Raw genomic sequence first — 23,474 nt, 5'->3', positions numbered from 1 at the left:
ATAAATTGGAGTTTGACTCACACAGAGAGAGTAGGATCTTGGAGAGTAATTTTTGTTTCCATGACAGCAACATCCAGATTCTGACTCACTCCACTAAACCTTATTTATGGCAGCTGTTTACTCAAGTAGACATTTTGTTTTGTTGATGATTTCTGTCATCAGTAATGTCCATTGAAATTATTGCACAACTTTGGCTTGCCAGTCATATTTAGTTGAAGTGAAGGTTTTTTCCAGAAGTCATTCCCAGTTTTAGATAGAAGTATTCACCCTCAGATTTATCCTGACTTCTTGTCTTTTAACCACTTAATGTAAATGCATTTTACTTCAGCTATGAATTATATACAGTTTTTTACTATTTTTCTCAATAAAAAATCCCAGCCCCAAACCAGATGTGTACCAGTAGTTTTATTACATAAGTATTGTGTAGACAGAGAAGGCAGAGCTCTGTTTTCTTGACCGTGAAACCGTGGAATCTAAGCTGCATGAAGGAAGTGAACACACCAACAGAAAAAAAACATCAAATTATCCAAGCTTTCTGATTGTTTTATGTATTGTACAGAACTACAGTATAATCAGCAGAAGTAAATTTTGCAACTTCATATCCAGCTACGCATTGCTACATAGCTTCAAACAGATTGCATCCTAAATTCAGGGTGCAGCCTTCAATTTCTAGAAATGCTGTAAAGGGAACCAGACTATTCTGAATGAATCATAAAATAACTTTATTGTGGCTCGTGAAAAAAACTCCAAAGCTGAGTTAGAGCTGCAGAATGGGCTGCTGTGTCAGAGTGTGTGGCTGATATACATATATATATATATATATATATATATATATGTATATATATGTGTATATATATATATATATATATATATATAAAACATGACGGAAGATGTTAAACTTTTGTATTCTGTAAGACTTGATCATAACCATAACTGTCTGGATGAAAATGCTTGAATCTCCAAAGTAAATGCTTGGAGCTCAACTCAATGGAAAAAAACAAGTTGGAACGGATCGGCATCAATTAGATAAACACATGACATCCTCAGAAAAGGCAAAATGATAGAACTTATAAAGAACATGTTGACTTATTATTATTTTTTTTACAATTAGGTGGGACAAGATTTCTCCCAAAGCGCTGGTTCCCCCTGAGCTCAGCAGTCCAAAATCCCTTTCATTTGCTATACAGCAGAGCGATGGCATTGCAGATGCCCACGTCATTGTAGTTGAAGTAGCAGAGTCCGGCGAAGGTGACCGTGGACAGGACGAAGAGGCCTGCACTGGCGAGCTTGACCTTTGTGTCCCCATGGACATAGTCCGTTAACACCTGACCCAGACCCCTGCAACGCAAAGACCAGCTTAGGTCAGACACAAGTGGCCACTGGAAGACCAGTTAACAATCTCAGACAACCTTTGAATGAACAAACTGAAGCTTCTGATGTGTTGCTGGACTACCAATAGCAGCTGATAGGTCTTATGGCTGAAACTAATAGAGATGAGTTGATTGCTTTATTCATCAGACTCGTGGTCCACAAAGACATGATACACGACAACACACAAAAATAAAAGTACAAATAAAATCTTATAAAGACTTGCATATCAATGATTCCACAGAGCCTACTGGTATCTTAGTGCACTGACAGAGGGATGTGAAAACAATACAATAAGACTGTTCAAGGAGCTGCACAAATGACACAAACTTGTATATCAAATATCTAATGACTGCCTGAAATGTTCTGACATGTGCATTACAAAACATCCCATTTGCACTGCTGAACCTGGGTTTCTTGAGGAGAATTCTCAGGGATTCATTATAAGCAACCTTAAGCTTCTGCATGCTAGCTTTTTTAAATTTACACCACAGAGGAGCTGTATACAAGGGTGTACAGTAAGCTTTGAACAGGCTTATTTTGACCTCATCAGTGCACATATGAAATTTTCTCCCCAGAAGGTTTGCCTGGGCGTACAACATGTGACACTGCCGATAAATGTCATCATCGTCACAGACCAGCTCTGTGACGTAGCAATCTCTCTTTGATGAGAGATAGCTGAATCTCTCAACAAACGTACCTGGAGTGTTGGCGACATACAATACAGGTATGATGCCAAGACTCCAGGCAACATAAATGGAGAGTTGCCTTGATTGCACCGAGGTGGTCCACCAGGGTTTTGTATTAAAAGATCTTGAGTCTTGTTATAAGTAAAACAATCTGCCAATGGAACTAGAATTTTTTTCCCCATTAAAATTAAGGAATTAATGACTTAAAACAAGCTCCTATTTCTTGCTGAAAATTCACCTGTAGTTTAGTTTGTCTTATTTCAAGTGTTCTTAGATATTTGTACTAAAAGCTATAGAAAATATTTAAGATTTTGTGTTTTTGCAGTGTGTGATTTCTACATTGCCATTTCCACGCTCTCCAGTTCATAAAGCCTTTGTTATCATTACCAACAAAGGCTTTTGAACAAAGTACTAAATAAATATTACTAAGCATGTTCAATTCGGTTTCTCTCTGTTATTTCACATTATTTTAAACTTATTTGTTTTGGTTTCTTCCTAGGTATGGATTACTTGAGTTGTTACCAATATTTGGTGAAAATGTCCTGTCAATATCACCTTTAGAAAAATGTTTACTGTGAAAAATTGTGATGTTTTTAATATTTTTAACATTGTATATTTCTAAATATCAGTTATCGACCACGACGGCACTATTAACATCTGATATTGATCCATCCATCTTCTTCCGCTTATCCGGGGTCGGGTCGCGGGGGTAGCAGCTTCAGAAGGGAGGCCCAGACTTCCCTCTCCCCGGCCACTTCTTCTAGCTCTTCCAGGGGAATCCCAAAGCATTCCCAGGCCAGCCGAGAGACATAGTCCCTCCAGCATATCCTGGGTCTTCCCCGGGGCCTCCTCCCGGTGGGACGTGCCCGGAACACCTCACCAGGGAGGCGTCCAGGAGGCATCCTGACCAGATGCCCGAGCCACCTCAACTGGCTCCTCTCGATGTGAAGGACCAGCGGCTCTACTCTGAGTCCCTCCCGGATGACTGAGCTTCTCACCCTATCTCTAAGGGAGAGCCCAGACACCCTACAGAGAAAACCCATTTTGGCGGCTTGTATCCGCGATCTCGTTCTTTTGGTCATGACCCAAAGCTCATGACCATAGATGAGGGTGGGAACGTAGATCGACCGGTAAATCGAGAGCGTTGCTTTTTGGCTCAGCTCTCTCTTCACCACGACGGACCGGTATAGCGCCCGCTTGACGGCAGAAACTGCGCCAATCCGCCTGTCGATCTCCCGCTCCATTCTTCCCCCATTCGTGAACAAGATCCCGAGATACTTGAACTCCTCCACTTGGGGAAGGACACCCCCCTCCTGACCCAGAGAAGGCACTCTACCCTTTTCCGGCTCAAGACCATGGCCTCGGATTTGGAGGCACTGATCCTCATCCTGGCCGCTTCACACTCGGCTGCGAACCGCTCCAGTGAGAGCTGCAGATCACGACCTGATGAAGCCAAAAGGACCACATCGTCTGCAAAAAGCAGAGATGAGATCCCAAGGCCACCAAAACGGATCCCCTCAACACCTTGGCTGCGCCTAGAAATTCTGTCCATGAAAGTAATGAACAGAATCGGTGACAAAGGGCAGCCCTGGCGGAGTCCAACTCTCACCGGAAACAAGCCCGACTTACTGCCGGCAATGCGGACCGGACCTGACAGCCCGTATCAAAGGGCCCGATACCCCATACTCCCGGAGAACCCCCCACAGGGCTCCCCGAGGGACACGGTCGAACGCCTTCTCCAAGTCCAAAAAACACATGTAGACTGGTTGGGCGAACTCCCATGCACCCTCCATGACCCTGCCGAGGGTGTAGAGCTGGTTCAGTGTTCCACGACCAGGACGAAAACCACACTGCTCTTCCTGAATCCGAGGTTCGACTATCTGACGGACCCTCCTCTCCAGGACCCCTGAATAGACCTTGCCAGGGAGGCTTAAGAGTGTGACCCCGCTATAATTGGAGCACACCCTCTGGTCCCCCTTTTTAAACAGGGGGACCACCACCCCAGCCTGCCAATCCAGTGGAACTTCCCCCGATGTCCATGCAATATTGCAGAGTCGCGTCAGCCAACACAACCCTACAACATCCAGAGCCTTAAGGAACTCCGGGTGGATCTCATCCACCCCCGGAGTCTTGCCACCGAGGAGCTTTTTAACCACCTCGGCGACCTCGTCCCCAGAGACTGGAGAGCCCAACCCTGATATTGATATTGGCTTAAATTTTCATATTGGTGCATCCCTTTCAATAACTTTTAAAAGACTTTTACCAAACTAATAAATAGTACATGCTGTTGGATGATGGATTGTACGGATACCTTTCAAATCTCATGCTTTGGCCAGGAAACTACCGTATTTTAGCCCCCGCCATGCTCCTGTATTATTTTTCCTGTAAATATCCCATTGTTACATCCAAAAAGGGCACAACATATTTGAGGACACAGGCTAAAATAAGGGTTTCCCAAAATTTTTTAAACTCTTTTAACTTTTTTGTTGGTTCATCTGCTTTGATTTTCTGTGGAGGAAAAAAGAGAGAGAGTTAAATACCCTCAATTCCCTGTGTCCCCCCAAAAAGAGAGGAAAAAACAAAACCCCAAAAGTATTAACAGAAAGTCTACCTGGTGAGCCGATCAAAAAGAACAAAATGGTACAGCAAGGGGCCAACCCAATACAGGGCCGTCGAAGCCCCTACTAGTACCGGACTAAAGCAAAAAAAGAATCTACTGCAAAGAAAGAATCAAAAACAGGACAACCGGTCCCACCAGGCCAAAATCATAACGAAAACAGCAAACAAACAAAGGCTAACAAAAATACCGCATGGCAGGCTGGAGACGTCAGCTGCGGTCGACAGCTACTGGAGACGTGTGCGCACCGCGTCAGGACGCATCCTCAATGGTGGTGGAGCGAGCGGTAGGACGGATCTCTCCACAAGTCGAAACCCAGCCTATGCATAGGCGGGCCAACAGCGCCACAAATTAACCAAATCAAGTTAATTACAAAAAAGGAATTATCCAAACTCCAAAATATATTAAACAAAAAGTCATTCAACTAAAGTCAATAAACAAAACAATCTAGAAAAATAAATAAAATTATAATGTGCCCAAAGCACATAACACCCCCACCCAAAGACTCTGAATAGGGATTGATGTAAGCCAAAGAAAAAAAAAAAACTCAACCCATTCACAGAAACCCCCCCCCAAAAAACAAGACTAGAGTCGAGAGAGTGCGTCAGCAACTATGTTGCCAGAGGAAAAGTTTTTGCAGAACCCCCTATAGCAGACCTGGGCATCTTACGCCCGCAGGCCACATCCAGCCCTTTGTGCGCCCCTGTCCGGCCCGAGTGAGGCCAATCATAAATTACAAAATAAATTTTAAAACGCATCTGTTGAGTGTGCAATACCACTGTGCTGCTTTTGTTTTGAAAAGCGTTATTTGTATTACTTCCGAGTGGACGTATGCGCGTGCGTGATTGTGAGTGAAGGTGAACAGCGTCAATCACAAATTACAAAATACATTTTAAAAAACATCTCTGTCGTGCGTGCAATACACCTGTGCTGCTTTTATTTTGAAAAGTGTTATTTATGGACGTACAGTACAGGCCAAAAGTTTGGACACACCTTTCTAATTCAATGGGTTTTCTTTATTTTCATGACTATTTATAAGGCAAGAAATCCCACTTATTAACCTGACAGGGCACACCTATGAAGTGAAAACCATTTCAGGTGACGACCTCTTGAAGCTCATCAAGAAAATGCAGAGTGTGTGCAAAGCAGTAATCACAGCAAAAGGTTGCTACTTTGAAGAAACTAGAATATAAGGGCTATTTTCAGATGTTTTACACTTTTTTGTTTAGTGCATATTTCCACATGTGTTATTCATAGTTTTGATTCCTTCAGTGTGAATCTACAATGTCAATAGTCATGAAAATAAAGGAAACTCATTGAATTAAAAGGTGTGTCCAAACTTTTGGTCTGTACTGTATGTCCGTGCCTAACCTGTGAGTGAAGGTGCACAGCGACAAGTGTTGCCTGGTTACCCCCAAGATGTCCGCTCACACTAAAAAAAGAAAAGTTGATGACGAATGCCGTGTTTTCAACAAGACATGGACTGCCACGTATTTCTTTACAGAAATTAAAGGTAAAGCCGTGTGCTTAATTTGTGGTACACAGGTTGCTGTGTTTAAAGATTATAATTTGAATCGCCGCTACACGACGAAGCACGAGGATAAATATCGGAATCTGTCTGATGAAGAGGCGCGAGGAAGGCTGATGCATTGATGGTAAAACTGCAAACCCAAAAAAGACTTTTTACCAAACTTCACACCCCCAGAAATGCAGCCGTCAGGACAAGTTTCGTCATTTCTCACAAAATCGCCAGAAAAAGTAAGGCATTTTCTGACGGAGTGTTTATTACGTTTATTGCTCATTGGACTCTGTTGCGCTGATTTGCCCGGAGAAGAAGGGCGCATTTGAGAACGTGTCACTCTCCAGACGCTCTGTAACGAGGCGGGTTGAGGCCATCGCTGGAAACTTGGAGCTTCAGCTGAAGAACAGAGCGGCTGACTTTGACAGTTTTTCTCTGGCTTTGGATGAGAGCTGCGATGTACGGGACAGCGCCCAGCTGCTCATCTTCTTGCGTGGGACAACTGCAGACTTTCAAATCACGGAGGAGCTGGCAGCCATGCAGTCAATTAAAGCGACAACCACAGGTAATGACTTGTTCACAGAGGTAAATGCGTGTTTGGACATGTTAGGACGGAAATGGGACAAGCTGGCAGGTGTGACAACAGATGGTTGTCCAAATCTGACAGGGAAAAATGTTGGACTTTTAAAGAGGATGCAGGATAAAGTGACAGAAATGAACCCTGTGCAGAAATGGACATTTTTGCATTGTATTATACATCAGGAAGTGTTGTGTAAGACAGTGTTAAAAATGAACCATGTTGTTGATGCTGTAATTAAAACAATTAACTGTATCAGAGCGAGAGCGTTAAATCATAGACAATTTGTTGCACTTTGGAGGAACATGAGAGTGAACATGGTGACATAAGCTACCACAGCAACGTCAGGTAGCTCAGCCTGAGCAAAGTACTGAAAAGTGTCTGAGACCTGAGAGACCAGATTCAGAATTTCTGTGGGAAGAAAGGACATGACATCCCAGAACTTTCAGATGAAGACTGGGTGGCAGACCTTGGATTCGCTGTGGATGTGACTGCACTCATGAACGAATTGAATGTCAAACTGCAGTGCAAGGGCCTTTTTGTGCATGAGATGTACAGTGCAGTGACGGCTTTCATGAGAAAGTTGCAGCTTCTCTCAAGCCAAGTGAAGGACAACATTCTGACCCACTTGCCAACACTAAAGGAAGCCACCAGATCAGCCGATCACCTCCACAAGTACTCAAGCAAGTTAGAAGCACTGCATGGAGAGTTTTTGAGGCAATTTCAAGATTTCAAAACTACTGAGAGTGAACTGGACATGGTTTCTTCTCCCTTCAACTGCAGTGTGGACAATTCACCAAGCAATGTTCAGATGGAGCTCATTGACCTGCAGTCTGACCTACTTCTGGCAGAGCACTTCAGGTCAGTCTCACTGCTGGACTTTAACTCCTTCCTCAAAGAGGAGAACTTCCCACACCTGAGGAGGCGTGCTCAGAGGATTCTGGTCCTCTTTGGATCCACCTATGTATGTGAAGAGACATTTTCAGTGATGAAGTTCAACAACTCCAAACACAGATCCTCTATCACTGATGATCACCTCTCAGCTGTCCTTCACATAGCCACCTCAGACATTCAGCCAGATTTCAATGCCCTTGTTCAGCTTGGCTGAATTGGTATTTAGAAAGATTAACCGTCAAATTACCCTCTCTCAGAAGTGCAAAAACAGATCTCAAATGTTCAGCCCACGTAGCAGAACAAATCACTAAATCATCCAAATAAGCCTCACAGAATGATAAACCGGACAAAACCACATTCATTAGCCGTTGAAACGTTGCTGGGGCGTTATGCATCCCAAAAGCCATCACCGTATACTGAAGGAAATCATTGGGTTTGACAAAAGCGGAAATTTCCTGAGCTCGTGCTGTTAAGGGTACCTGCCAGTATCAATTCAGCAAATCCAGTTTAGTCACAAACTGGGCAGCCACATGGTCCACACAGTCCTCCATACGTGGTAGAGGATAACAATCCGGCTTAGTCACCCCATTTACCGTCCGTACAGAAACGGTCCTCTCCATTGGCTTTAACAGTAAGGAGGCATGGCGAACTCCATGCACTACTGCTTGCAACAGCAAGTCTATGTTTCACCATGTACTCCACACCTGTGTTTTCAAACGGCCTCTCTTGTCCGGGTTCACTCTGTAAGGATGCTGTTTAATAGGCTTGGAATCACCAACATCAATATCATGGCTGAGCACATGAGTCTGAGTGGGAATGTCTGTAAACAGCGATCTATAAGACTGGATCAAATTAATGACATCAGCCTGCTTGGAAAAATCATCTTGACAACCTCTCTTGTTGTCAAGGTGAGACAACAAGAGAGGTAAGTTTTCCAACACCTCCGAATTTGGAAACTTTCCTTCAGTGACAGCCGGGGAAAAGACGTCACCTTCAGGTTCAGCACTGACAGCTTCTCCCGTGCGTCCCCGCAACTGCGCCGACGTATGCGTCAGCTCGCTCACTGGAAACACAACTGATAGCTTTATTCAGAGAGGAAGCACCCTCGATGTAAGGCTTCAGCATATTATTATGACATAGGCATGACGTCCGCCTCCGATCAGGAGCAGAGACCATATAATCTCTATCTCCAACCTTAGATAGATCACATAAGGGACACTGTAGTGTGCTTGTAAGCTGGAACCAGGAACCAGAAGTAACAGCAACACTTTGTCACCAGGCTCAAAAACTCTCATGGCCGCATGTCTGTCAAACAGAGACTTCATTTTAACCTGTACAGTTTTAAGATTTTCTTTGGCTATCTTGCACGCACGGCTCAGCTTCAGTCGAAAGTTACTGACGTAGTCCAATAAATTTTGGCCAGATTTTTCACACAACCACTTCTCTTTCAATAGCTTTAAAGGACCACGAACAGTGTGAGCAAAAACCAAGTCCGATGGGCTAAACCCCAGAAACTCCTGAACCACTTCCTGTAAAGCAAACAGTTGTAAATGTACCCCTTCATCCCAGTCCTTTTCCAACTCCAAACAGTAACTGCAAAGCATTGTTTTTAACGTTTGATGGAAACGCTCGAGTGCTCCCTGACTTTCCGGGTGATAAGCGCTGGAATGACAGTGCTTTATATCAAGTTGATTTAAAACCTGCGCAAATACTTTAGATATAAAGTTAGATCCTTGGTCAGTCTGCACAACCCGAGGTAAACCAAACAAAAAAACTTCGTTAATGCTTTCATCACTACTGGCGTAGGTATTTTACGCACCGGAAAAAACTCTGGAAAACGAGTGGAGGTACACATCACTGTTACCAAAAACTTATTCCCCGCTTTGGTTCGAGGCAACGGACCCACACAGTCAACCAGCACTCGTTCAATTGGTTCAGAGATGGCTGGAGTGGGATACAACGGAGCGGGAGGAATAGTCTGATTATGTTTTCCAGATACTTGACAGAAATGACACGATTACAGTAGTGCACGACATCACCCTTCAACCCTGGACAAAAGAAATGACGCAAAATGCAATCATAGGTTTTTCTTATGCCAAGGTGACCAGCTAGTGAATTATAATATGCCCGAAGCACATAGCACCCATGTTATGGCGTTTAGTCTAACCTTCCAACCTCCCCACTCCCCCGACCTCCTGCCTTTGTTACTCGCCCCATCCTCCCCTCTCCTCCGCTCTGACAGTAGCACCAAATTTTCCCATATTCTAAAATCCAACACTTGACAGGTATGATTGTAGGTCTCAAATGGTGGAAGTTCTTAGTTTTGACTATCAGATTTTTCAGTATTTCGCCAGTCAGAAACTATTCAGAGGAAATTTGTGGATTGTGATCTCTTTTTAACTATTGTACATTTCTATCCAAAATTCTGTGAAACAATTCTTATTAAACTTCCCCAGAGTAAAGTCTGGTGGCAGCTAGTCTTACCAGTGTCCATGCAGGGTGAGAGCAGCAGCCAGGGAGTAATCGATGAATGGCCCGGGACTGAAGTACGCCACAGGACCCAAGGCAAGCAGGGCGATGCTCAGAACTCGCTCTGCTGTCCAGTGAAGAGACGCGGCTTTGGAGTCGGAGCCCGCTGCAGAGCAAGGCAGCACATGTGTTATCCAACTTCAGAACTTCACTGAAGCTCAGCATAAAATTCACACAGCCACTCATTTTCAGTCAGATTCTGTTCACATTTTTGAATTTCAATCAATCCTGCCCACAGACTGCTGCTAGGTCACGTTGGAGAGCAGCAGCAGAGCAGTAACTGGAATGGTGATAAAATATGAGCAGCTGGGTCGGCTCAACATCACAACCATTCATTTCATCTTCTGAGGCTTACCAGTGAGAAAGGAACAGAACACGCTCTAGCTGCATCTGGTGGAAATTAGCATGACCAGTTTCTCTGGCAATGTAAGCTGATACCAACAGGATGAACATAATGAATAGTGTGTGCAAAACTGTCACTGCATTCAATATTAGGGTTTCTGTACAAGTGTGAACTCATGAGACTTGGAATATATGAACAATTATGTCCAGCTAACATTGTAATTCACAGCCCTATTGCTGAACTAGTCCTAAACTAGATGAAAGGGAGCATGATGTGACCCAGACCAACATCCGCAGTTCACCACAGGCATATTTCAGTCTTCTACCTTCAAGATGAAAAGGAAATGAAGGGAAAAAAAAAGACAAGGTCCTTCCTGTGATGTAAACCCAAATGTGTTAACCACACAACCAGATGGGCACCTACATTCAACACTTTTCAGCTCTCCATGAAGTACAAGTACTTATGTACAATTTTCATGCATCTGTACTTTATTTAAGTAGATTTTATCTTGGATACTTTCGACTTTACTCCACTACATTTTACAGTAAGTATCTGTACTTTCTACTTCACTACATTTCTACAAAAACGTCACGTTGCTCGTTACGTCTTTATGCCGTTAAAATGTGAAGTTCAGGACCATCGCCTTCCCCTTTCAGTCACACGCGGCGCTCCAAGACATGCGCAGTGATTTTCTCTAAGCGGGAAAAGATGTCTGTTTAATCGTCAATAATAGCATATCGCGGGGCGTTCCGTGGTAGCGTAGCGGTTAGCGCGGCCCGTATTTGGAGGCCTTGAATCCTTGATGCGGCCGTCGCGGGTTCGACTCCCGGACCCGACGACATTTGCCGCATGTCTTCCCCCCTTTCCTGTCAGGAAACGGGGAAGGACACTAGAGCCCACAAAAATACCCCCTGGAGGGTTAAAAAAAATAAATAAATAAAAAAAATAATAGCATGTCGCTTCATAAATCATTAGATATGGCGACATGTAAACTCAGCAGCGCTTCGCTTTCACAGATGGTGGGGACTATGTCCAACTTTTACCTCACTTGGAAAAGAAACTTAAAGAAAGGTAAGCTATGTGAACAAAGCTAGCTGTACAGAGACACATATGTTGCATGAAAAAACATTGTCACTCATTTTGCTTAATTGTTGTGCAGAGGTGTTGACTAACTTGTTGCATATACTGTATGTGGCAACACAGTGACCAAAAGTCTGATACATATATATATATATATATATATATACTGTATATATATACATTTCTGAACGATCCAATTCTTCTGAACGACTCTTACATTGCAGTAGTTATTATTTTATTTAATTAATATATATATATAGATTTATTTAATTGGCGAATAAATAAAACAAGAATGTAAGAGTATGCAGAGCATGTTCATTGCTCTTTGATTGTTTTTGTCACCCGTCATGGTGGCAGATGTTCCAGGGGGAGAGGGTGAGAAGAATCACAATGCGCTCCTTCTGCTTGGTTACTTCTTGCTTGTTGCACCTTGGACAGTGTTTATAGTTGAGCGTTGTTTACCATTAGAGCATTGTCTTAATTGCTATGTGTAATGGTGCAGATAGTTGTGGTTTCTGACATGGGCAATAGGGGCAAACGCCCAGGGCGTTTTCTTTTTAGAAATGGCATGAGACCACTGAAGTTTGTAGCACAGAGATGGAAGCAAAGCGGAATGAAGAAGAGTTTGAATTGATGATATTGGTTAAACTTATTTCAGCTCTAAGTATCTAATATCTATGTGTTTTTATGGGAATGTGGATCTTTCAGATCAATTTGAGAAGCAATTTTGATCATATTTCACATTTTATTTCGTCATGTGGAGCGGGGCGCTGGTCTTGGTCTTGAGGTCTTGGGTTAGGTGGTCTTGACTATGTCCTTGGTTGCATGTAAATCTAGATTTAAATCGCGTCACAGAGAGTAAACACAATACAAACATGCTTTATCTGTGGCATTGTTCATTAAATGTATTGCTGATGTATTGAAATTAAATACGATAGCTACTCTTAATGACATTGTATTAGCAATTAGGTATTACATTCAGCAAGTGCTTTTACTTTTAATACTTAAGTATTTTTAAAAGCCAGTACTTTTTTACTTTTACTTAAGTACAAATGTTAATGTGGTACTTTCACTTTTACTAGAGTACATTTCTGTCTGTTTATTTGTACTTTTACTTAAGTACATTGTTCGAGTACTTTCTCCACCACTGGAAGGTGCACTCTTTTTTCCTCTGCTCCCTCTCTACCTATCTTTTCCCTATTTGCTCCTTCTCTGTGCTGCTTTTTCTAGCCTCTCTTTGCACATCCTCCAAATCTACAAATTATAGAACTGGTCAACTGGTCTCTCAATGCAATTGGTCAAATTTTTTGCAACAAGACGACTGGGCAAAGGATAGCCAGCTTGTCCTGCGGGGACACACCCAGTGGCATACATTTTGGACTCTTCAGATGTTTACAAAATTTTTTTGTCTGTCCATGTTATACCTGGAAGACGTGGAGGGTCTGTATTTAGTTGGATTCATGATAACGGGATTTCTGCTGCTTGGAGTTGGTGGATACCTGGCATATTAACAAATTTGGAAGACTTGGGCAATTGTTTCAACCCTTGTCAAGGATGACTGATCAGTGTGATGGACTGAGCTGACTAGAGAAGACTCAGAATAACACCAGTGGGATGGAATCGATCTTGGACAAGTTGCTAGTCTGGCCCGGCGGGAACGGCCACAATAATTTGGATGATTGGAATCAATAGGGATGTACCAGTGAGGCTTTAGGGGAGATGAAAATTTAAAAAGTCTACCTGATCTAAAGAATACTGTCTCTATCTGAACAGGCTCCCCTGTGTAGACCTTAGCTGGCTGGCTATCTCAAATCTGGAAGGATGATATGTAGACAAGAGGCTCTTTCCCACCTTGTTCCCTTCCTAAAGACATTTGTGCAACTGTGGAGCAGAGTGCTCCCAAGGACTTGCTCTTAGATAAGATCACCGTATCAGAGACTGTTGCCCGGGAGAGCTGGTTGCACAAGGTTCATGGACTTACTGCACACATATCTCAAGACTACAGATGCACACTCCCTGATTTCACTGCCTTTTGCTGGCCGCATGTCTGAATGTTCCTGTATTTGCTGGGGTTCTGCCTATCCTTCCTGATGTTATCATTTCATCACCCTGTCTGCCTGTTTATTTTATTCTAACTATCACCTGAAGAACATTTCCAGGCTTAAAGGACTAATAAACGAGGAAGACCAAGAGAAACTCCTGTTAGTTTATAAATTGTGGACTACTTATCTTGAACATTTCCAGATTTAAAGGACTTATATCAGAGCAGGACTTAGGAGAAACTCCTGTTGATGAGAACTTAGCAACCCAGGACAAGAATCAAACATGGAGAACCAACATTTAGCTTTATCCTTTACTAATCTAAAACAAACTTAGAAAATACTATTAGCTTACAAATTGTGGTGTGCTTTAGCACCAAAATACATTGAAGGCTTATTGTTATATCAACTTTCCAACCACTCAGGCCTTCTTTTTCAAGTTTACTTAGCAATCCAGAACAACTGGAACATTTTAAAGTGTAGTTTTTCTTTTGCTGTACTTGTTTTTCTTTTATTGTGCTTGTGTTACTGTTTTTGTTTATCTTCTAATCCAAGTAAAGCACTTTGAACTGCCTTGTTGTTGAAAAAGTGCAATATATTGGGGCGTGCTGTGGTGGCGTAGGGGATAGCGCGACCCACGTTTGGAGGCCTTGAGTCCTCGATGCGGCCGTCGTGGGTTCGATTCCCAGACCCGGTGATGTTTGCCGCATGTCTTCCCCCCTCTCCCTTTCCTGTCAGCCAACTATCATATAAGGGACACTAGAGCCCCCAATAGATCCCCTGGAGGGGAGAAAAGAAAAAGTGCAATATAAATAAAACTTCTTCTTCTACTACTAATGCAGCAGAGCATCAACACTCTGCATTTCCTCAAACTTTAGAGCACCACTCAGGATTTGAACTGTTTTAGCAGTCATTATCATGCTGTCTGAGCTTGATAGTGACTGTCTCTGATTCAAATCTCAGAGGTTGATCTGTGTATAGACCTGTTCCAAGTCTGTACCACTGTAGAGTTGACTGTCCACCACTGACCGTAGAGAGGTGGTGACGAATGGATCCTTGCAGTGAGGGGTTGGGGCTGCTGCTCTTTGTGAAGGACGACAGCTGGCCTAGCCAGCAGGGTGCTTTGGTAGAACAGAGCTGAGGAGGGAAAACAGAGGAGATGCTTTAATCAGACACCAGTTCTACAGGTATAACACAAAACAGTAGAGGTTTGCAAAATGCTTCTTCCTTTAGTTTTAGTGTTTTTTTTAGTGTTTTTCTCTTGCCATCAGAAACAACTTGGTTCTCAGGAGGCTGGAAGATTAACTAGAACATCACAAAAATATTAAAATTAAGCAAATTAGGACATGATGATCAGCGAAAACAAAGCCAAAATTTATAAGCAGCATGGGGAGAGGCCATGCTTATCCTTGCAGGGTTCTTATGTCTAGGATTAGAGATGAACCAATCCAATATTAATATCTGTATCAGTCCTGATATTGGAAAATATTCTAGATCTGGTATGGCATATTGTCTGCCCTTTTGACAATACATCATAAGGGCAGATCTATTCAGTCTAATTTGATGCTTTGTGCTCTGTGTGACGTTATGCTTTATTATTTATTTTTCATTTTATATAGAATTACTAATTGCCCTTTCTGAACCATGTGAAAGAAGGTTTGGTACAGTATATTTTTACATGTTTGACAAGCAAGGTAGTCAACTTATGGCTTCTGTCAGTTTGTTTATTTTACGTTGGCTGTTCTACATCTTATGGGACCAATTTTATGTTGTTGTGTTGTTTTTCTATGTGGGACCAAGTATAAGCTTGTGGGACAATCTTATGGGACCAATCTTATGAAGCTTGGTTCCACATGGGACCAAGTATTTAAATGTACTGCATTGCTGAAGAGTTATGAAATAAATTTGTAATTCAGTACTTTTATGTCTGTCTTTGAAAAAAGAAACGTTTTAAATCACTTCAGAACTATTTTTCTGTATTGGATCAGTGTCGCCTGATACTAAACCTTAGATATCGGTATCGGAAGTGAAACGGTGGATTGGTAGATATTCAACAATCATTAGTGGTGGACAGATGATACCGACTTGTGTCACTGAACCTGAAGTCAACTGATTCAAAATGATGACTGGGACTTTTGTCATCACTACTGTTTTAAAGTCATGTGACCTATGACTTTAAAACAACCAACTTGTTGAAATTTCTATGAACTGACAAAAGTCACAGTTATAGAAATTTCAAACAAGCATATAACATATTTAAATATGTAAAGATAAAGTACTTATTGATTTGTATAAATTCACAAAACATCAGCAGATTGTACTGCATTGACATGGTGCTTCACTGCAGTAGTCAATCGGGTTTCTATGGCTTCAAGAGGCCAGCAGAGGGCATTGTTCTTAGAGGCTCCAGCTGCCAAACCAGCTTGGTTTAAAGAACCAGTCCTATGGCACAAAATGATACCAGACCATTATTCCACTGCTGTGTCTGATAGCTAGTATGAGGTGTTTGTTTTAATATGCTGTGTGAAGTCACAGTATTTATACACGAGCATGTTTAAAACCTATATACCTCACAGTTCAGCTAAATACATCTACTCCTGTCCAATCTGGTACATTTCTTTACAGAAAGAACTGCTCTGTAACATTTTCATAGTGGGAATATTATGAGAAATTTTTGTACGGAAGCATTTTAAAAAGCCATCCATAAGAGGAACGTTTAGTGTAAAACATGGTCAAAAACGGCAAAGAAAGAAGCTGAGCAAAAACACAGCAAACACGACGACACACGACATGGCTGGACAGAGCTTTAGGCCCAAATTAGAGATACTAAAAAATTATTCATTTCTAGATTAAATACACATATCTAAGGTAATTATTATTAAAGGCATAACTTAACATTGAAACTGGGATATTCTTTGACATTTTAAAGTCTGAATTTTGTAGGAGAAAAAAAATAAGAACACGCAAGATTTCTAAGACAATGCAGTCAGATATTTGAAACAAAACCTGCTAGAATCCCCCAGGTGAAGGAGATGTGGATCTGGGCTGTTTCTCCAGGTGAAGGAGATGTGAATCTGGGCTGTTTCTCCAGATGAAGGAGATGCCACTTTGGAAAATATCCAGATGTACAAATAATCTACCACTTCAACCTAAGAAGACTTCTGGCATTTTTGTCTTCCAAATGTTTGACTTTATAATCTAAGAAAATTTTCAAGTAATTTCTCACACAATTTTCTAAGTTTATCACCCAGAACATATCTTGTTTTAATAGTGTGCCTTTAATTATGGAAGCCTTTTTTTCCATGCAAACATGCTTTTGCAGCATCAGAGAATATCCAAGTTTTTTTTTTGTTGTAGATGTATAAAAATAATCTAGAAATCTTTCAGGGGAAAATGTACTCCTCCATGGTTACATTATGTTTTCTTTTCTTTTATCTACAATAGCCCTAATAGTCTGTCATAAAACAGCAGATGAAATTAAAAACAATCAAGTGGCCATGATTTTTTAAAGAATTTAGCCACAGAAAGCATATAACCTGGAATGGATCAGCACGCATCCAAAACCTATAACTTTATTCAAATTCAAAACTACTTCGTGTTATGACTAAGGTGTAACACGGTTGGTTCTGGGGATCCATTTTGTTTGGTTGGGTGAACAAAATCCTGCCTAAGACCAGTGGCTGTTAGTGATCAGTCGCGCACTGCTGGCAAATTGTTTAGTGTAACACGGAGCAGAAAGCTAACGTCGTTTCTCCCTACATCCAGTGGGAAGTGCAGGTTGCTACAATCGACAGTAGCTACACAGGCACACCCAAGTGTGAGCAGAAAATGATTTGCAAGTGAGCAAAGAGGTTTGCAAATGTTTCCAGTACCTTGTTGAATCTATGCTACAAAGGATTAAGGCAGTTCTGAAGGCAAAAGGGGGTCCAACTCAGTACTAACAAGGTATACCTAATAAAGTGGCTGATGGGTGATGAAAGATGCTAATTATCATTTTGACTATAAAGCATCAGGCCATTACAATAAAAATCAACAATCACATTAAACCAGGGAGGCATTGTTTCATTTACTATACATCTACTCATGACTTTATTTACAAAGCTGCCATCTTACCTGATACAAGACAAAAAACAAAACAAGATTCAATCTTTTCATTGGTCTTAAGATTATAATTTTAACACATTCATCATACCAAAATTACAGATTTTCCAGGCTCAAATTATCAATACTATTTTAATCAAAAACAAATGTTTAATTTCATCATATACTTCTCCAGCTATTCCTGCAAGGATCAGACTTTCAACACAGAATTTGGAAAATCCACATAATTGTATTAAAATGGATGAATGGATACAACTTTTATACAGCGGGGAATGGGAAAGTTCTGGAAGAAATTGTATTTTATGCTCCTATTATCGTATTCCATAACTGTCAGAGGTGGAAAAATAAATCAATAACTTCCCATCCTTTTCCAGAATGTGAGAGGTCCCTGTACCATTGCTTTCTAAACGCATGCGTGTCGCGCTATACCCTAGATGTCATTTCATCACACTGGCCGTTTTAACATCACAACACGAAGTCCCGTTCCTTAGAGCTGAGACGGGATTTGAAGCTGTAATATTAAGGGTTAGCACTTTCAAGCTGTGCGCCTGAATTCCTCTATTTTGTCTCGTGAACTTGACAACAGACCCTATCGGCCATTGTTTCTACGTAACCTGCCTGAGCACCTCATTGGTCCTTTCTTCGTGTCCTTCTCTCGCTCTGCTGTATTCAGGTTAGCGCTGGTGCCCAGAAAACCCACACACCTGGGAAACAGAGAGCAGTACTCACGTTTTACACCCCTACGAAACACAGAACTCAATCTGACGATGGCCGCCATGATGACTAACTCACCAAGGTCACCACCGTTACCCGGATGTAGTTTCGGAGTTGTTAAGTACAAAGCTGTTGAATGTTTAAAGAGATGACTCACTCCGCTCTAAGTTCTGGCAGGAGGTTACTATCGATCAAATGTACAAAAGTACTTTGTTCTTTTACACAAAGGTATCTACATTAGCTTTCAGTAATTCAAGCTAAATAAAATGGGCCAGAAATCTACAATATGACTTTAGTTGTTTCTTTCTATTTCTTAAAATAAATCAAAACTTGCAAAACGTGGATACATACATTTTATTCAATATTGATATTTTTGGAAAATTATGAAGGATGGCCATTTTTAAAAAAGACTTTCTGTTTCGTTTTTGACATACATTGTCTTTTATACTTTGAAACATACTAGCACTTTTGATATAAGTATTTTAAAACAGGTGTAAGTCACCTTAAATTGTTTGTTTGTTTTTTCCTTTCAGCATTCGTTTATTGTTATTTTTACGGTTTTGTATAAATGGTCTTGTTTTAGTGTGTTGTTCGTGTTATGGGACTACTGATGGAAATGAGCAGCTTTCCAAGTCTGGCGCATTTACAGCAATATCTTCACCTTTTCTAACTGACCTTTTTAGGGGTCGAGTAAACGTCTTTTTACTGTCAAATATCTTGATAAACGTAACGTCCTGCGTCACCGTGATGATGCTGATTTCCAAACTACTACGATGTGACTCATCACAGTGTGAGGACCATCTTTATTGTTTGTAGATCAGCGCTGCATCGGGATTTCCTGAGGGTCTCCTCAGCCTTGGCTCACGCGGGGTTAGTGTGAAGGACTCTTCGTCCGCCGCTTGGACCGGTCCGTCGGCTCTCTGCGTGGACTCTGGAAGCTCATGGACAGCTTTGATAATCTCAGCGCCTCGGAGAAGGCAGAAGCGTCGGAGCTTCAGAAGATGATCGCTATAGAGCAGCAGAAGGCCCAGTTCCAGGCTCAGGTTTGTTCCCACACGGTGATCTGTGTCTTCCCGGCTTTAACAGGCCACATGCAGGGGACCATGGACCATGGACCTTACCACAGGGGCCGCTTTTCATTGGCTGATGCCCATTTTACTAAGTAGCGCTGCTACAACGTGCGTGGCCGTCTGACAAACACACGCTTCCCGTTAGCTAAGTACAGCATAATGGCAGCACTGATACAACTTCTACACCTTGAAGCAGCTAAACAGATCAATATGCAATGTGTCTGTATCTGACATACACTAAAGATGTTATTTTAGCAGAAAAGGCTTTGGACTAAACTGTTACTCCTGTTAGCCACGTTAGCACCAAGTACAGCTAGTCAATAAACCATCGCTGTGTTCAGGGAAGCGCTGATTAATAATCGAGAAATAAATATCAAGCCTGGAGACTTGATATCGTAACGGACTGAATGTTATGTTTTTAACGTAATCTTTGCTCGTCTTGCGGGGAGCAGGCGGTTGCCACGGTAACAGTTGTGCTTAAACTACAAAGAGAGAGAGAGAGTAAAAAGGTACGAGTGGTTTTGAGTTGATCACCTGTTCAGGTTATTTTACCTTTGTTTCCCTTTGCTGTGGCTCATTACAGCCACTGTAGTTTCTAAACGTTGGACTAATTACCTCGTTCGTTTGTGAGTTTACGTCATTCACAACAAACATCAAATAGAACAAATATATTTCATAAAATTTTAACAAACAAATGGCTTCTACTGTGGTAATTATGTGAAATTAAATTAATTATATCCCAACTTCAGAAGATTTGCCTTTACCTTTACAAAGCTCTTTGGTTCCTCCTATCAGTCTGTAGCTTCTCATATTGAGGTCAAAGTTCAGATCTACCATAACTGACTGACACCTGCTGGCCTCAGGTTTGCAACCAGCTTGTGACTGAGAAACCAGTAACCTCCTCCCAGTGACAGAGTCTCACTGAGGAAGAAACTGCATTAGGTTTTCTATCACTTTATTATTTCTGCTATAACTGATGGATATTCGCATAGAAAATAAGTCAATAGAGTTTAATTTACAATTTTTATGTCTTTGTGTCATGAGAGGTAGATCTCAGCCGGCTGGTGAGAGAAAGAGTAGATCTTGGTCTCAAAAAGTTTGGGTACCCCTGATGTAGAGGGTGGATCTGCCGTTTTCCTCATCCAGCGAAAGCGTTTTGCTGTGACGCACAATGTTGGAGGCATCGCAATCTCATCCAAAAAAGATGACATGAACTTGTTAGTTCCTCTGTCCGTTATAGTAGCTGATATATTGTGAAAATCCGGTAGAAATGATGCACTAATCGAGTCATGTTTACATAGAAACAACACTCTGCGAGACTTTGTTTGTGAGACTTGCGGTCACGTGGGTCGGATGTGGGCGGAGCTTAGTAAGGTCCATACTATCCCAAGATGTCCAAAAGAACCAAGACTTAATGCTTTATGTATTCCACACTGTACTGAGGGCTCATGTTGACATTTTATTGCAGTCTACACATCTAATTCTCCAGATATAGTCTGACAGGTAGATATTATAAAGTTCCATCCATCCAATTTCTAACACCCTTCTCCCTAGAGGGTCAGCAGGTCCTGGTGCCTATCTCCAGCTAACGTTCGGGGCGAGAGGCGGGGTCACCTGGACAGATCGAAAGTCTCAGTGATTATAAAGTTACAGAGTGAAAAATTTTGCTTTATTTAGCCTGTCCGTATAGAAAAAATGTGTTATTCATTATTCAAAGTCATATTTTCACCATATTATTAATACATTTATAAATGTTATAGTTCCAAGCCAAACACTTAATTCAAAAGCTAAACATTTAGTTTACAAGCTAAATACCAATATCAAATGTTTAGTTTAACTGAACATTTATACAGTTTTATATTTAGCTCAAAATTAAACATTTTGTTTACAACCTAAATACTAAATATGTAGTAGTACATTTTTATCTTTCAAATGAAATATTTAGCTCCAAATCAAATACTTAGTTTTTATGTGACATTTATAAATTTATAATATGAATAAGATGGTAAAAATAACTATGAAAAACAACCTTCTTTTTTCTATATTACTGTGAATCTTTACTGTGTAACTTTCTAAACGTCAGCCTGCAGGCATTATCGTTATTGCTGCAACTCAGCAGCAGCCATGAAAGGAGCCGGTACACTATTGGACTCAGCTGAGTCAGATTCAGTGTCTTGCCAGAGAAGTCCATTTGACAGTCTGTCTGTCTGCTGTGTTTTCCAGGTGCACAGTTTCACAGACGTGTGCTGGGACAAGTGTGTGGATAGTCCAGGCTCCAAGCTGGACTACCGGACAGAGACGTGTCTGCAGAACTGTGTGGAGAGGTTCATTGACACCACCCTAACTATCACCAACCGCTTCACACAGATGGTGCAGAAGGGCACTCACTGATCATGGACCTGATCCAGAAGGACGATTTACTCAGAAGCTACTCGTGTTGTATCATGCAGATGGGAGAGGACCATATGTTTCGGGCTCTGGAGATGTGGGATGAAGTCTCTCATGTTTCTGGAAGTAAATCAGTTTGGAAACTCGCACATAATCTATGTTCTGGTGTGAGATCCTTGCAAGTTGTAAAAGGTTTGACAAGGATTCTGATAGAATCCAGTGATGATGATCAGGCGGAGGTCTTAAATGATATTAAAGTCTTTAAATATTGTGCTCTTTTTTCTGTCTAGGTGAAAGACATAGAAGTACATAGATGGCTTATATTCTTTGATTTACGTAACAATCCAGTTTATTTGACAAACAGTGTTACCGAAAAGTATACATACCTTCTACTGTTCCCCATTCTGTTTAGTGATTTTAAAACTAATGGTGCACCGATTACAGTTTTCTTTTTGATCACTAATCTAATTTATGGATTCAGATTTTGACCATTTATCAATGTTTGTTTTTTTTTAATAACTGACACTGTTAGGTGTTTTAACATCACAATACACCTTCAATGTTCCAATCTTGTATTATTGAAATATACAGGAGGCAGTTGTCTCAAATTAATAAATATTATTTGGCTATTTTGGGGGTGCTTAAGGATTCTATTTTTGTTCCTAATTACTATGACACTAACCAAAAAATAAAAAATATGGTTATGTTATGATGAAAACTTTGTGGTGTTACTCAGGTCAGTGAAAATAACATTCCTGGTGTAGTGTGGGAAAAGAAAAATAGCTTTTTAGCTCAAAAACAAACTACACAAGACAATGATTTTCACAATATATGATGATGTGAAGTTTTGGGTTTGTCCTGCAGCAAGAAGGTCCTGGGTTCGATTCCCGGCCCAGGGTCTTTCTGCATGTTCTCTCAGTGCATGGTGGGTTCTCTCCGGGTTCTCCGGCTTCCTCCCACAGTCCAAAAACATGTCTGTTAGGATAATTGGTTTTTTAAAATTCTTCCTAGGTGTGAGTGTGTGCATGGTTGTTTGTCCTGTCTGTCTCTGTGTTGTCCTGAGACAGATTGGAGACCAGTCCAGGGTGACCCCGCCTCTCGGCCAGAATGTTAGCTGGAGATAGGCACCAGGACCTGCTGACCCCACTAGGGACAAGGGTGTTAGAAAATGGATGGATGGATGGGGTTGTCCTGATAACTTTGAATGTACAACAGTTCATTTAAAGTTAGTGAACTAAATCCACAATTTAACTTGAATAAAAACATTGAAATTGTTGAAGTATAAAGAGGTTGCAACAAGCAAAATACTAGAAATGTTACAAATCTGAGTGCATTTCATTGTTCTAATACTCTCTGCTTTGCAAATTTTTCAGGTTGAGCTAAAATCCCCATTTACTGACATTAAGTCATCAGTTAGTAAAAATCTCATTCTGATTAAAAACTTTTAAATCTACAAAGCTAAATGGATTCATTTTGATCAGGGGGTTGGGTTAGGGTAAGGGTTGTTGTCCAGCGCGGTATTGTAAAGAGGATAAGTGAGCACTAT

The 23,474-nt window shown here is 41.3% G+C and overlaps 2 protein-coding genes across 2 annotated transcripts; one reads left to right on the top strand and one right to left on the bottom strand.

The window, feature by feature from the left end:
• Positions 1-854: 854 nt before the first annotated feature.
• On the bottom strand, positions 855-18,617 carry sdhda (succinate dehydrogenase complex, subunit D, integral membrane protein a). Its single transcript, XM_028025699.1, has 4 exons — positions 18,486-18,617; positions 14,685-14,792; positions 10,149-10,299; positions 855-1,338 (listed from the first exon to the last, which is right to left on the bottom strand). The coding sequence occupies exons 1-4, from the start codon at positions 18,532-18,534 to the stop codon at positions 1,173-1,175; spliced, it is 474 nt and encodes a 157-aa protein (XP_027881500.1). The 5' UTR covers positions 18,535-18,617; the 3' UTR covers positions 855-1,172.
• A 643-nt stretch (positions 18,618-19,260) lies between these two features.
• Positions 19,261-22,562, top strand: timm8b (translocase of inner mitochondrial membrane 8 homolog B (yeast)). Its single transcript, XM_028025701.1, has 2 exons — positions 19,261-19,513; positions 21,764-22,562. Exons 1-2 carry the CDS (start codon positions 19,412-19,414, stop codon positions 21,929-21,931), a joined length of 270 nt encoding a protein of 89 aa, XP_027881502.1. The 5' UTR covers positions 19,261-19,411; the 3' UTR covers positions 21,932-22,562.
• Positions 22,563-23,474: the final 912 nt, after the last annotated feature.

This window comes from Xiphophorus couchianus, chromosome 8, assembly GCF_001444195.1.
Source record: "Xiphophorus couchianus chromosome 8, X_couchianus-1.0, whole genome shotgun sequence".
Classification (NCBI taxonomy): domain Eukaryota; kingdom Metazoa; phylum Chordata; class Actinopteri; order Cyprinodontiformes; family Poeciliidae; genus Xiphophorus; species Xiphophorus couchianus.
This window is presented reverse-complemented; position numbering and strand designations above follow the sequence as displayed.

Coding starts and splice junctions, on each gene's coding strand:
- timm8b (XM_028025701.1), top strand. CDS start 19,412: ATGGACAGCTTTGATAATCTCAGCGCCTCGGAGAAGGCAGAAGCGTCG. Junction 19,514..21,763: donor AGGCCCAGTTCCAGGCTCAG/GTTTGTTCCCAC, acceptor TGTGTTTTCCAG/GTGCACAGTTTCACAGACGT.
- sdhda (XM_028025699.1), bottom strand. CDS start 18,534: ATGGCGGCCATCGTCAGATTGAGTTCTGTGTTTCGTAGGGGTGTAAAA. Junction 14,793..18,485: donor GTTTCGTAGGGGTGTAAAAC/GTGAGTACTGCT, acceptor TTCCCTCCTCAG/CTCTGTTCTACCAAAGCACC. Junction 1,339..10,148: donor CTCACCCTGCATGGACACTG/GTAAGACTAGCT, acceptor TTTGCGTTGCAG/GGGTCTGGGTCAGGTGTTAA.